This window comes from Hippocampus bargibanti, linkage group LG05, assembly GCF_051943395.1.
Source record: "Hippocampus bargibanti isolate YZ-2025 linkage group LG05, ASM5194339v1, whole genome shotgun sequence".
NCBI classification, from domain to species: Eukaryota; Metazoa; Chordata; class Actinopteri; order Syngnathiformes; family Syngnathidae; genus Hippocampus; species Hippocampus bargibanti.
In genome coordinates this window covers 9,772,368-9,786,856 of record NC_142738.1, presented here as the reverse complement: position 1 = coordinate 9,786,856, position 14,489 = coordinate 9,772,368, and the positions used below count along the sequence as shown (strand labels likewise).

The 14,489-nt window shown below is 40.3% G+C and overlaps 1 protein-coding gene and 1 long non-coding RNA gene across 4 annotated transcripts in view; both read right to left on the bottom strand.

Annotated features, from left to right (window-relative positions):
- Nucleotides 1–371: 371 nt before the first annotated feature.
- skor1b (SKI family transcriptional corepressor 1b) lies at nucleotides 372–5,511 on the bottom strand. 3 transcript variants are annotated; one of them, XM_088996217.1, is made up of 8 exons: nucleotides 5,418–5,511; nucleotides 3,574–5,301; nucleotides 3,360–3,453; nucleotides 3,170–3,274; nucleotides 3,000–3,056; nucleotides 2,435–2,509; nucleotides 1,375–1,449; nucleotides 372–944 (listed from the first exon to the last, which is right to left on the bottom strand). In XM_088996217.1, the coding sequence occupies exons 2-8, from the start codon at nucleotides 5,248–5,250 to the stop codon at nucleotides 847–849; spliced, it is 2,181 nt and encodes a 726-aa protein (XP_088852343.1). In that variant the 5' UTR covers nucleotides 5,251–5,301; nucleotides 5,418–5,511; the 3' UTR covers nucleotides 372–846. The 3 variants fall into 3 exon arrangements, with proteins under 3 accessions (XP_088852343.1, XP_088852344.1, XP_088852345.1); XM_088996218.1 differs by having other exon boundaries at nucleotides 372–941; XM_088996219.1 differs by lacking the exon at nucleotides 1,375–1,449.
- Nucleotides 5,512–9,712: 4,201 nt separating this feature from the next.
- The window catches only part of LOC148897835 (uncharacterized), a 57,074-nt gene continuing 52,297 nt past the window's right edge, over nucleotides 9,713–14,489 (bottom strand). The window contains exon 3 of the long non-coding RNA XR_016114982.1: nucleotides 9,713–10,404. This is a non-coding gene — a long non-coding RNA (uncharacterized LOC148897835). The remainder of the gene's footprint in view (nucleotides 10,405–14,489) is intronic.

Sequence of the window (14,489 nt, the reverse complement as noted above, 5' to 3'; positions counted from 1 at the left end):
GGTTAGCAAATAAAGAACACACTGTAACAATACTCAACAATCATAACACTGAGTTTGAATAAAATTGAATAAAATGTTTCCAAAATACAGTACTGTATAACAATTTTAGAGGATTGAAATAATTATTTCTTGGCAGAATCTGATTGTGTTTATAACATGTCCTACTCTGTTTATAATTGGGTATACATCTATAAATAGGAAGCAGTCATAACCATGGAAAATATCTTAAAAATGAGTGTAGGCTATGAATAAAATAACAAGTGTGTGACGGGACGGAGGGCATGCAGTGTAGTACACATAATTATGCGGTATATGTATAATAACACACAAAAAATAATAAAACAATTTATTCACCGAGGGGTGTAAACAAATGCCACATGAACAGTTGAATAGAATATGTGCTTTCAAAGAAAAAGTCGTGGTCTTAACTTGTCTGCAAGTCTTCAAAAATCACGTCTTCCGCAGCAAATAATTTTAAGTCTTGTCATGGTTTCATTCATTTAAAGTGCATGAAGTCAAAAATGAAGTCAAGCGACCGACTTGCGTGAGGAGAATTAAAGAAGCGCAAATGTAATTAGAAAAAAAATTCCACTAGACTTTATGAATAAGTTAGCAATAACACAAATAACAACCTCTATTAACTATTACAACTTAGATACATACATTACCATTGCACGTTGCCACAAATAATAAATCATCAATGGTTTCTGTTGAAATAAAAAAAGGCGTCACAAAAAATGCTGGACAGTACACATTGTTTTTAAATACATATCACAACAACAAAAGAGTCTATTCCTCGCAGCGCGAAGGTGAAATTTCCACGCCGAGTGTGGGTGTTTGCGTTCGTCACGGTGGGAGCAGAGGAGACTTGAAGGTGCACGACCCCGAGCAGTGGCGAGGTGTTAACATCTTGCAGGAGAAATGGTGCAAGGCGTCGTGAGCTTCTGAGAAGAACGACAGACAACAATCAACCGTGTCCATAAAAAAATCGAAGACATGGGCGAAGCTTTCAATAGACGTGCAAAATACGCAGATCAACTGTAAAATCAATCGGTGCAATAAAATTGATGGGTTGGGTTTCAAAAATTCAAAATCACCTGGATTAACAGGGATCCTTGATTTACGAATTAACGAGATACCGTACGTTCTAGCGGTGGTGATGGCGGCGTCTCCATTTTTGTAAGTAAGACCGTCTTCAAACAAACAAGTCAAGTCATAACGACTGGAAAAGCCTCGAAATGACGAAATATTTCAAACACACACACACAAACAAAGTCAGGTTTTAACGCAGCGTGGCTTTCTCTGGCATCGTAACCTCGAATGTTAGGATCAATGCGAATGGAGCAGGGGTCTGGGTTATTTTATTTTTCTCACCTCTGACGATGTGCAATTGCTGGACCATCTCCTCCCTGTAGGATAGTTCTCTTTTCATTTGATCCTGGAAGTTATCTGAAGATTTTGGGTAGGGTGGGGGGAATATGGGGAGTGGGGGTGCACATTGATTTAGAACCAAAAGGGGACGCTGTTTATAAAACGATACAGATTAAGGGAAACGTATACTTTGTTTTGGAATTAAAATAAAGATCAGAGCCACCTAAAGGACAATTTACTTCGGTAAGTGATGCTGTTATATTTTTGCAAGTGATTTCAGAAGGTTGGAGTTCATAAATATTTAGACAACTTGCTGATCGTTTACTTTGATCCCGTAACAAGTGCAACATCCCGATTTTTGCTTTTTTTGCATATATATATATATATATATATATATATATATATATATATATATATATATATATATATATATATATATATATATATATATATATATATGCACTTGTTAGGCGATGAAAGTCAACGACCATGAAGGTCAAATAGGAGCTCAAAGTGAAGAGTGTGGGGGTGTTTTGTGCAGACATGAATGCTAAAGGTGTTGGTTTTCTCTGCCGCACAAAGGTGAGCCGTTCCAAAACCAACAGCAAGCACCGGTAAAATCATCCATGACCACGCGCTGCTCTTTGGTCACCGAAAGGTTTTAGAGTTGTTAAAATCCAGCATGGATGTCATCGATATCCACTCTCGCAGAGTGCTAAGAAGTGATCGACATTTGAGCACGATGGGATTGAAGTGGCTTTAAGGCGAACATGAAATAACCAACTGCAAATGGTGCTCTTTTTTTCGAATGAAATCACTTTGCCTTGAAACACACTTTCACATATTAATCCATAGATTGGCACTATACTGCAAAATGTGTTGAAAATAAAACGTGACTGAATCTATACTGTGATCTGCTCATGTTTTATGAATATTACCCACAATATGCGAGAGACTGTGCCTAAATAAACATCGAGTGCAATTATCAATGTGATACATGAGTCACCGAAGTCGTTCAAAATGCAAAAAAAATTGTAGGGCTATTCCAAGTTTTGTTGGTTACCTTTTAGATGTTGAAATTCACGTTCCAGCTTTTTCCTCAATTCGACCTGCTCTAATAGTTGCTTCTGTAGTTCCTCTAAAAAGACATAAATACATTATTTGAGGATCTTAAAATTGAGCTTTCACGCAAACACACACAAAAATGCACCTCACAAATGTAGAATGAGACAGAATAACACATCCCTTTCTGAGTCATTATTTAATTGTATGGATCACAATTGTATGGATTCCTCAAAATAGACAAAGACTATCATTTCATGCCTCGAAGCCTTGAAAATATTTGTATTAATGGCTCGAAAAACAAATTAAAAGTACTGCATATGTTCACTTAACTGAATGAAGGATCAGAGATAGACGACTTTTAAAATCATCACAATCATTTCTTTAAAAATGAATAAATAAATAATAACAATAATAATAAATATCAATGCAATAATAATAATAAACTTCTACTAAAAATAATAATACTACACAATCCATCTTTATACCATTACATATTATTTGTACTTTTGCAAAAGCTATCATCATTATTTAAAACAATGAATAATATAAAGTCTTTATCTTACCTTTTGCAAGAGTCCGAATGCCTGTTTGTGCGTGCAAAGCTCTTGCTGACTCTTCGTCTGGATACACACGCACACACCCGCACACACACGTTTTCATTTACCGTGGTGAGAAAAAATTATCTACACAAAATATGATCAAGAAATTTTGGGGTAAAAATCTGCTTGCGTACCTTCATCCTGCTCTTGCTGGTTTTCGTCGCTGCTTTGTTCCAGTAAAGATTTACTTTCTACCTCCTCGACCGTGGACGACGGCTCCTCTTTGCTTGTGCTCTCATCTTGCAGGGGAAAAACAGGATTTTGAATCTTTTTCGATTTATTGATATTTTCTGTTCAATAATATCGATTAGCTTGATATCTAACCATGAATTGAAAGCTCTGCAGGTTGATAGGTTGCCGGTCTGAAATGAAAAGGACTGCTCCGATGTTGCAACTCGCTCCTCTCTTGTGTGTAAACCTGCAAAAAATGGGGGGGGGGGGGGTTGCACGTAATTAATTCAAAATATTAAAAACAAAGTTATTCAGTGGATTAATTAGACGAAACCATGGCGAAAAGTGGTGTTATTGAGTCACTCACTTGGCTAAACGGCGCTAACTGTTTGCTCGGTACTTCACGGTCCACTCGTGGGCCCATTTTGTGAGACTCGAGCAGGTCGATTTCCTGCGGTGCCAACTTGAGGTCCGAGTCTCTCGGGGACACGCTGTGGGTGAGTCCCGGTGGACTTCTGGGACACATCAAGGACAGGGGTCTCCGGTGGTCCTCATCCTCGGGTGTTTTACTGGTCTCCACGTCCACGTCCGTCTCCTCTTCGCTGTCCACGCACGGAGACACGGAGTGGTAACTGGAGCTCTCGCTTAAAAAGTCAGGCGACAAGTAGCCGCTTCGAGAGTAGGCTCCTCTGCTGCCGTACAACTTGGCGATGCAGTCCGCGTCTTTCACTACAGGCCTGAAGGCAGACACGTAGGTGGCCTTGCGTGGGGCTAGTGTGGGCCCGTCGAGCGGCCTCCCTTCATCCCCGGACTTGTCGTCGTCGTTCCGCGTCGACTGAGTACTGGAGCAGCGGTCGTTGTCAGCCAGGCTGTCTTTGGACGCGTCGGTGGACTCGGAAACGTCCACGTCGACGGGTCTGTGTAGGGGGGGCATCTCAGGTGGGATTTTATGCGCGCCCTGTGAGTAAGGATGAATGGGGAGGGCGCCCGCAGCGGGCCAGAACACCGGGAAGGATGGGTAGGTGCTGTCTTTGGACCCCGACCACAGGACCCCCGGCAGGGCCGCCTTACTCGGCTCGCCCGCCATGACGTCGTCTTTTTTCGGGCAGAGTCCGAACGCCGGGAAGCCGTACGGGTGCGGGAAAAGCGGCGGCGGGATCTTCTGTAGAATCCCGAAGCCTTTACTGGGCACCGGGATAACCGGGTAGCTGCGTGGGCCTACGCCCACCCGGGTGTCCTCGCGGTTGAGAATCTTCGCGGGGATCTCAGGGGACTGTCTGTGCAGGTTCGACCCGTGCGACTTGAGAGGCGATCCGGACTCCGACCCGCAGCCTGGCAGCGTCCTCTTGCGGCTTCCCCCGTTGAACATGGCCTTCACGTCCTCCCACGCGTGTAACACGTCAGTCTGGCCGTTTTTATCGGTTAATTTCAAATGTCGCCTCCACGAGTTGAAATTAGCCGCGTCCGGCTGCGTGTACTTGGACTCCGGCGTGCGGTGAGAGTGAAATATGAATTTATTTGGGGAGAAATACATATTGCAATAGGAGCATTTGATGCACTTGGCCCTGGAGCTGTTGTACCTAGCCGGAATAAAGCTACCGCGACTTCCCCATGCGCACTCGTGGCACACGTCGAAGGCGAAATTTTCCGGCAGTTTGGGAGGTGAGTGAGCCCCCAGAAAGGATTTACAAAGTCTCTCGGCCTCGCGCTTGGTGATCATACCGCATCTCCGGGATGAGATGGGCATGGCGCCGGCCCTACGGAGGATCTCCAGTTGGACCGGGGTGCACTGGACGCAGGTGATGCCCAACGCAACGCGTCGGTTGTGGATCTCGTTATAACTGTAGTTTTTCAACAACGTGTTGGAGATCTGAGCCAGGCACAACCTCTCCTGGCAGTCGATGACCAGGGATACGATGGGTATTCCGTAGAGCACCGTCTCGCCCACCTGGTTTGGTTTCAGGTTGTTGGATGGAGGGTAGGAAAGTTCTTGCGTGGAGCCCGGCGACGAGCTGGAATCGCGGCCCGCTGGAATGGCTTCCATCTTGTTGGATAGTGAAAACTGCGGGGATAATTCTATGGCGTTCAAGCACCGCTGCGATGAAAAAAAAAAACATTTTTACTAATAAATAAAATACGTATTAATTTACCGCGAGTCTTTTTTTTTTTTCAAAATTAAAGCATCCTCCGAAAACTCCGTCGAAAACTCACCAATTCAGTGCAGGTGCGGCGCCTCTCTCGAAGTGCACCACGCGGCCGCGGTCACACGCGTGTTCGAGGGGGAAATAAAAACGAGGAGTGTGTCGGATGCCGCTGGGGTGTTTGTTTTAGTGATGGGACTGCGTGTCCCGCCCTCTTGCCTCTCTCTCTATCATTCCAGTCCATTCTACTCCACTCACTGCCTCCCTCCCACCCATTATCTTTGCGCGTGCGTGTGCCTGGTTTGGGTTACACTAAGAGCGCGTTCAACTGCGCGCACACATGCACGAATGTACGTGTGGTGTGTTTGCTTATGCGACGTTTTGGAGTGAATTGGACTTGCCTTTATTAGTCTAGCAGTGGAGAAATGTACATTTCTTAGCAGCAAAGTTATTAAAGGAAGAGGAAAAGAAAGGAAGAAGGCGAAAAACAAAGTACAGGACCTGCTGTAAAGGCAGCCACTCTCGCGGCGCCATCTTGAAGTCAAGAACAAAAAAAACCAAATAACAAATAATATGACAACACAAAAGACACATACAGTCATTCAATCCTAAGCACTTTCTGCACCCCTTTTGTTATATGAAAAAGTTCTCGATGGAAGAAGAGAGGATGAAAGCGTCCTTTTCACCAGTGGATCAGGAATGCCATGGTGAAATGTGCACATACGTCTGTTACAAGCTAAATGTTGTGAAACTAAACACAAAGTTGTAGCATCCATTGACGAAAAGAAATGGTCTCATATCTCCTGTCCCACATAAATCCTTCAATTCTAAACCAATGACGATCGAGGAGCGTCTGCGCAGATGCTCCTTGATCGTCATAGGGGGTCTCCTCAAGCTAGCCATGCATCCATTCAAGCCACAGACTGTCCAACAGCACTGAAATTTCAGCGGAACAAAGCGGGGCTGTAAAACTGCTGCTCATTACAGGCGCAAAAAAAGCACAATTGCCCCAACGAAACAGTCCAAAGGCGCCGACCTTGTCAGTCTCCTCCTTGATGAATGCCATGGCCAAAAATGTTGAAAAACAATCCGTATTCAACATAAAGTGACAAAAGAACACAAAAACAACAAAAAAGGCAAGGCTTGTGAGAGCACTTGCTGAAGGCTGCCTATTCGGGCGCCATCTTGAACTTCCCTTATTTGTGTAAATGTATTGTTATTTTTTAATTTAAATTTTTTTATGTGTTTTTTAATTAAACATAAACGAAATCCAAATTCTGACTTTATGCGCGTTCTCGGGTTCACAAAAAGAAGCATCCCGGTCAGGTGCCGCGTTCCCACGGAGTCACAGTGCGCGTGTGTAGCACGCGCACGCCCTGCAGTGACAAGCAGCTGCTCTTAAGATCACAAGCTGAAAGAGAGCATGTAACTACTACCAAGAGACAATGGGAAAACAATGCCAACAAACGCGCTGTCCATTTAACAGCTTCAAGTAATGTGGAAGCCGGCTTCATTGTTTCCATTTTGGTCCGCCCGAATAATATTGATGAACATAACAAGATTCGTTTCGACCTGCAGTTGGTATGGATCTTTGCAACAAATGGCAACAAGTCGATAAATATAACGTCTAAATACTCAAACAGTAATCTACATTAACATTTGCTCTTATCCTGCGACTGTAGTCACCTTGAGAGTATAATACTAATAATAATAATAATAATAACAATACTAATAATAATAAATAATAATAATAATAATAATAATTAAAACATACAAGTACTAAATAAAAATAACATTAATAACGCGGGAAAATATCTTTAAATGTCACACTTAGCACTGTCACGGTTTGCAAGGTGGTGATGGCGGGTTCGGATCCCAAAAAGCAGGCAGGAGGCAGCAGGAGGTTGTTTGACAAACTGTATTAAAATAAAGTCAGCAGGAACAAAATGTAAAACATCTAAATGATCTGAATGGAAAAAATACAAAGTAGCAAAAGAAAACCAAGTGTAAAAGTCCGCCAAGGTTAAACAAACACGTACACGATGCATGCAGCAAACAAGCAGCAAACAAACAATGAATCGGCACCGGATGGTCGTGCCGGGTGTTCTTTTAAATGTCAATGATTAAACGACCAACACCTGCGAGGCTGCAGGCAGGGCTGACGTCGCTACCCGCTGGTCGCCAATCTGATCGGGACGACCAGCACCTGTGAGGTGTAGGCGGGGGCGACAGCGCCCCCCGTTGGTCGTCAACCAGATCATGACAAGCACGATCATTATCATTTTATAGTTGAAATAAAACGATTAATTGCTCGATTTTATATATATATATATATATATATATATATATATATATATATATATATATATATATATATATATATATATATATATATATACACACACATATATATACATATATACATACATACATCCAGCTACTCCCCTCAGGCAGGCGCTACCGATCCATGCGCACCAAATCCAGCAGACATTTAAACAGCTTCTTCCCCCAAGCCATTAACTCTTTGAACTCTTTCAACAGTAGCCAAAATGGAACTGTATAGTGCCACTTAGCAGTTTTTTTTTGACAACGATACTAGTGCAGCGTGTTCTACAGGAAACAAATTCCTTGTGTGTTCTACATACTTGGCAATAAAGATGATTCTGATTCTGATTCTGATACAAACATATATACATATATATACATACATACATACATACATATATATACATACATATATATATATATATATATATATATATATATATATATATATATATATATATATATATATATATATATATATATATATATATATATATATATATACAAACATTTCAAGAGACCCCAAAAATATTAAGGCAAGCTGTGAGTCCTTCAGCTTCTTTTCTGTTCTAGATTGCTTAAACATGTGATGGATGTTGGTGGTTGTTCACAATATCGACACACCCATTCACTTTTTTTCTGTGCTTTGTGTGCACTCAAAAGTTTGCACTGTCACATCAATATAACTAGCAGGTGTTAGCATATTTTACGCGCAGAGCAGCCAGATGAGCAAAGTCAGGGAGGTCATTATCTGGTTTGTTCCGCCTTTTTGTTGTTGTTGTGTTTGTCGAGAGAGAGCACGTCTTTTAAAAGGGTGTCTGCATTAATCACAGTGTTGCATCAAGGTATGATAATCACCTGAACACGCTATTAAAATAAAAATGGCCACCCAGGGGAAATCTTACCTTACACTTTAATTGTTTTGAGGCTTTGATAGGCTTTTTTTTTAATTTAAGATTAATTTATGCGCCCTTAAATAACTCTACATATGATTAATAAGCTTGAGATGGAAGCAATTATAACAAGTGGTTGGTCATCACCTCATTAGATAGTGTGAGAAAGATGCAGTTTTGTAAGCGCATGTTTGCCTGAGTGGATAACACAAAAAAATGAACAGTGGAAGGTGAGCAGAGATGACGATTACCGGGCTGCTGGCTAATAAATATCTTGGTGTGCGCTGTTGTCAAGTCGACGCTATTTGAGCGATGGATGAGTTACTGCAGTTGACCTTTTCACACTTTTTGCAGTCGCGATCGAAAAGCATCAGTCAGAGGTGTAGCTAAAATTTGATTTGACATTAAATGTAACAATATGTTTCGAAAGCCAATGGAGCCAAAAGACTGGCTTGTTGATGGCCAACAAGGTAAACATGACTACAAGATGTACCAGATTATATATATATATTTGGAATATTGAGTTTTCATAAGCATTTATTGTAGATTTCTACACTTTTCCTTCATCTTGTGTGTGTATATATATATATATATATATATATATATATATATATATATATATATATATATATATATATATATATATATATATATATATATATATATATATACAGTAAAGTCTCGTTATATCGATATTCAAGGGAGTCCGAAAAAATATCGATATAACCGGGATTATCGATATATCCGATATCGCATGTAATTTTCTCCGTGCGCGCATAGAAATAGTATCGATATAACCGGGACTATCGATATATCCGATATCGATATAACGAGACTTTACTGTATATATATATATATATATATATATATATATATATATATATATATATATATATATATATATATATATATATATATATATATAATATTGCCATAGGCCAAGACCAGCGCTTTATCGGCACCCAAGCATGAAAAAAAAACTGAAAAAAATCGGGAATGGCGCTCTATGTCATATTTTCAATTCCTGAACAAATTTGTGAATGGCAGTGAATGAGTTAATTTACCAAGAAACAATGATGAATGTATTTAATTAATTTTTAAAAATAAAGACATCAAATCATATTGGATTGGATATGCCTTTATTAGTCTCACAGTGGAGAAATTTACATTTCACAGCAGCAAAGTGATGAAAGGAATGAAAGTAGAAAAACAAAAATACATGAGCTGCTGGAAAGGCAGCCACTCTCGCTGCCTCGCTCGCTTCATATTTACTCCAGATCAATATGAAATGTATGCATTTAATGAATGTAATGTATGTAATGTTCATGGGACATGTATCACGGGATCTAAGAATATTGAATCCATCTGACAGGTATCAAAATTTTCCTCTTCGATGTGTTGCTGAAAAAATGAATGTGGCCACCACGCTGCCACCCCAGTGTTGATTTGTGTGGGAAGCAACAACAATAACAAAATAAACAACAACAGCAGCTGTGCTAAGTGTCTGTTAATGTGTAAACAAGACATCACTTCTCTGCGGCTCTCATGTTTGTTTGCCTTCTAAAAGCCCACCCATGGGTCTTGACCCCTTCCCCGCCCTCATTCCCTGCAACACCACCTCTGTTGCTAAACGGAATGCTTCTTCTCAAAAAGTGTGCGTCACATTTGGGCATGTGTGTGAACAAGAGAATGAAGCTGTGCGGTCAGGATGAGTGTAGGTGGGGGGAGGGGGGGCAGAAGGGGGTGAGGGGGGTTCATCACTGCATCAAATGAGGTTGAGCGCAGGGACCCCTTTTGTCACAGAGTGGGACTCATCTGCCAGTGGTGAGCTGTTAGGTCCTGTGGGAGAAAGAGGAACAAAGGTGCTAAAAGGCTGTGTGACAATGAGGGGAACCTTCAAGTGTGGGACGCAGACTGCATGGGACAAGCTGTGCCCATCGCGCCGCAATTACTGTTTTGTGAAAGACAGACGCCTCACGTGGGCTTTGGCGGAAACGTGCAAGGACACAGACGGACGCCGTCCAGGGCCTCACTTTTATACGGCGTGACCTGGACCTTATCTTACGGTAGATGCATAAATAACAAAATCTTGTGGACCACCCAACCTGTCCATGGGACAATTGAAGTACGGTTTATATGAAAACCAACGCACCATCACTGCAATAATTAGAGCTAAGTTGACTGATTTAATAAATCTATATTAATTAATAAATATTTAAGAAATATCCACCCATTTTCTGATCCACGTATCCAAGCCGTTTTCAAGTGGGGGGACACCCTGAACCAGTTGCCAGTCAATGGTAGGGCACAAAGAAACAAATAACTATTTGCTCTCACACGTCAGGAGTGTTCAATCAGCCTTCCACGCATGCGCCTTTCAAAACTCTCAAGGACACTTTACAGTCACTGGATTAGGACATTCATTGAAGGTGTGGCTTATACTCAGTAGTGTGTACTTACCAGTGATTGCAGTACAGTACATTCAGAAAGTAAAATCAGTCTCAAGTTGAAAGGTGAAATATTAACTAATTCATTGCCAGCCATGTGCAAAAATGTGTCCACTCCAGTGCTAGGGCTTTTGTCATGACCACTAGAATTCCAGGCCCCACAGAATATTGAATTTTAGGACTACATCAACGATCAATACGGCGTTAGAAATTTTAGACTCTCTTCTTCCATTTGAATGAAATAGTTAATTCTTAAATTATATGGGTCTAGAGTTATATAAGTTTCAAATGAGGGCGGCTGTCCAAGATAGAATGCCATACATAAATATTGGTTTATATAGCGCTTTAACAACAGCTGAACCTGGAACAAAGTGCTAACATGGAAAAAAGGGAAATTCTGACCCTTGTGGGAAAAAAAACATTACCAGAGGTCTGGCCAGTGCATTATCGGCACCCAAGCATGAAAAAACAAAACCTGAACAAATTGGGGAATTGGGCTCTACGTCATAATTTCAATTCCCAAATAAATTTGTGAATGGCAGTGAATGAGTTAATGGCCTGGGCCATGTTGTATTTCCTTGGAGCCTGTAAAAGAGGAAAAACGAGAAAATATGCATTAGAACTGAAATGAAATCTAAAAAAAGCTCCCACATAAAATACATTATGTGGAAAAATAGAAGAAAAACCGAAGTAAAAAAAATTGCGCCTATACTGAAACGTCAACCGAATCACACGCTTTGAGATGTGTGCATGCCTGGTCACTTGATGAACAGAATAAACAAAGACACTGGAATTTATCTACATCCAAGTCAAAGCGGCATGGGCACTGGAATGAGGAGTCAAGCGAGAAACGGGAATTATCGTAATGAGAACAAAGGTCTGCGCGCCATATAGCTCGGGGCTGTATTGTTGGGCATTACCATAAAGATGTGATGTGCTTGTATTGCAAGGCTTTTGGAGAGGGAGACGCCCAAAGAGATAATAACTATTAGAAAGACGACAGTGCTTTGCGGGATTCCAGCTGTGGAGCCCAAATTTCCATACAGATGGAATGGCTCTGGGTGGATCATATGCATACGTGGGGAGGGGGCCCCTGAAGTATGCGTCTTGTCTGGGCACTCGACCGCACGAAAGGGGTCCGGAGGTGGCGAGTTTCAATGAGTTCTTGGTGTCCACCATTGGAGTTGAAGGTCGATGTGAGAGCCTCTGCTCTGAACAATATGCAAGTCTTTGGAGAGAAAATCTCCGGAGCATTGACCTAACTTACTGTCACTTTGATGACAGTTACCACAGAGCAGGAAGTGCAAATATGGTCGTGGGTCTGAAATCAGAATCACAGATTCACTATTTAGTCGAGGGGGAGTGGAGGTATTTAAAAACATAGATCCCAGAAATTGAAATTGTAAATCAAAAACAGGACATTAATAAAGGAAAATAATAAAAACAAGACTGCGCAAAGATTTGCAACATTTACAGTTTGTTGATCTTATGTGAAGAAGCATTGCCATGAAGCCGACATAGCCAAATGTGTGACGGAATTTTGAGGTAGGGACGTTTCTTTATCTCTCAGATTATTTTTTGATGACACCTTGCTTTGTCATTTAACTCCAATTTCTATCATGTTTGAATGTGTTTTGCCAATTTCAATCCAGGTTGTTTGTGGTAATGTATTTATGACCATTTAGAGCAGGGGTGATCATTACGTCGATCGCGATCTACTGGTCAATCGCGGAGGTAGTACTGGTCGATCGCAGCGTGACAGTAAAAAAAAAACCATTTGTCAGCCTATCAAACGTCCCGTCACTTGATTGACATACAGGGCAACCATTCAGATGACAACTGAATTTTACCTTTAGGTCGCCGTGCATGCGTAAACAACGGCGCTAAACGCAGCAAAATTTACAAGCTAGTCAGCGAATTACCTCAGATTTTAAGCCCTTGCTAAAACATATGGTGATCAAAATGAGTGAGAAACCGGGACCAAGTAAGGGGGCAAAACATATTACTTTCATACGGAATGGGAAAATGTGGAGCGCCATTTTCGGACTGTTCATGGAAAATACGACATTGACTTCACGCCGAAAAGCCAGCTGAGAAAGAGAACGGTGGACGAACTAAAATCCCAGTTGTCCGGACAGCAGTCATTTTTCACTCAGCATACTTCAAAAGCGAAAGTCGCCACCGAAGAAGCATCTTTCCGGGTGAGTCACGCCATCGTTAAAAACAATAAGTCCTTCCAAGACGGAGAGATGGTAAAAGAAGCATTCGTTGAAGCAGCTGACTCCTTGTTCAGAGACTTGGACAGTTCTGTAACTTACTCACACAGGAAAAGTACCCCAACTTGAGGAAATGTGCTACCTCCTTGACTGCATTATTCGGCTCCACTTATTTATGTGAGTCAGCCTTTTCCTACATGAAAATCATTAAGTCCAAATACCGTTCCACCATGAATGATGAACATTTGGAAATGTGCTTGAGGCTGGCTGTCAGCAGCTACTGTCCGGACTATGCACCCCTGGCTAATTCAATTCAGTGGAAGTCATCAAAGTAAACTCAGGTAATTACAAAAAAATGTTAATAGTTATTTATTATGTTATGTATATGTAGTTATTATGTGTGTTGTGCAATATTGGCTTATTCAGTTATGCAAGCTACATCAACATACATTGTACATACAAAGAATCCTTAAAACATTTGAAAATAATTATGTTTTGCATTTTTGTCGTGGGTAGATCATTTTGACTTGGTAGTTTTTGTAAGTAGCTCGTATGCTGAAAAAGTGTGAGCACCCCTGATTTAGAGTATTATATTTCTATTTTGACCATAATGATGGCACTGGTGCACTTTGTATGTATTTGTTTGTTTATTTATTTATTAGTATTTATTTATCTACATGTATCTATATTTATTTACATGTGCATTTATTTATTTGTTTATTTATTTATGTATTATTACAGTATGTATGTTTATTTATTTATTTATTTATTTATTTACCTACTTACTTATTTACTATTTACTTATTTACTAAATTATTTATGTATTTATTTATTTACATTTAACTATATTTATTTAATTATTTCTATTTATTTTTTTATTTACATATATGTATTTATTCATTCATTTATTTATCTGCATGTATTTATTTATCCCTTTATATATTTCTTTACATTTACAGTATGTATTTTTATGTATGTATTTGTATGTATGTATGTATGTATGTATGTATGTATGTATGTATGTATGTATGTATGTATGTATGTATGTATGTATGTATGTGTTTGTTTATTTATTTTTTATTTACTTAAGCTGCATCTCATTTTTTTGGGACACATTTTCAATCCAATCCGTCGCATTGGATTGAAAACCCTCCATTTTCCAATTGGATGAAATCCCAAATCTTTTTTATAAGTCTCAATCATTAGTCAATGTAATTTTTGTCAATTATTTTACAACATTCAATGTTGAAAATGGCTTGTT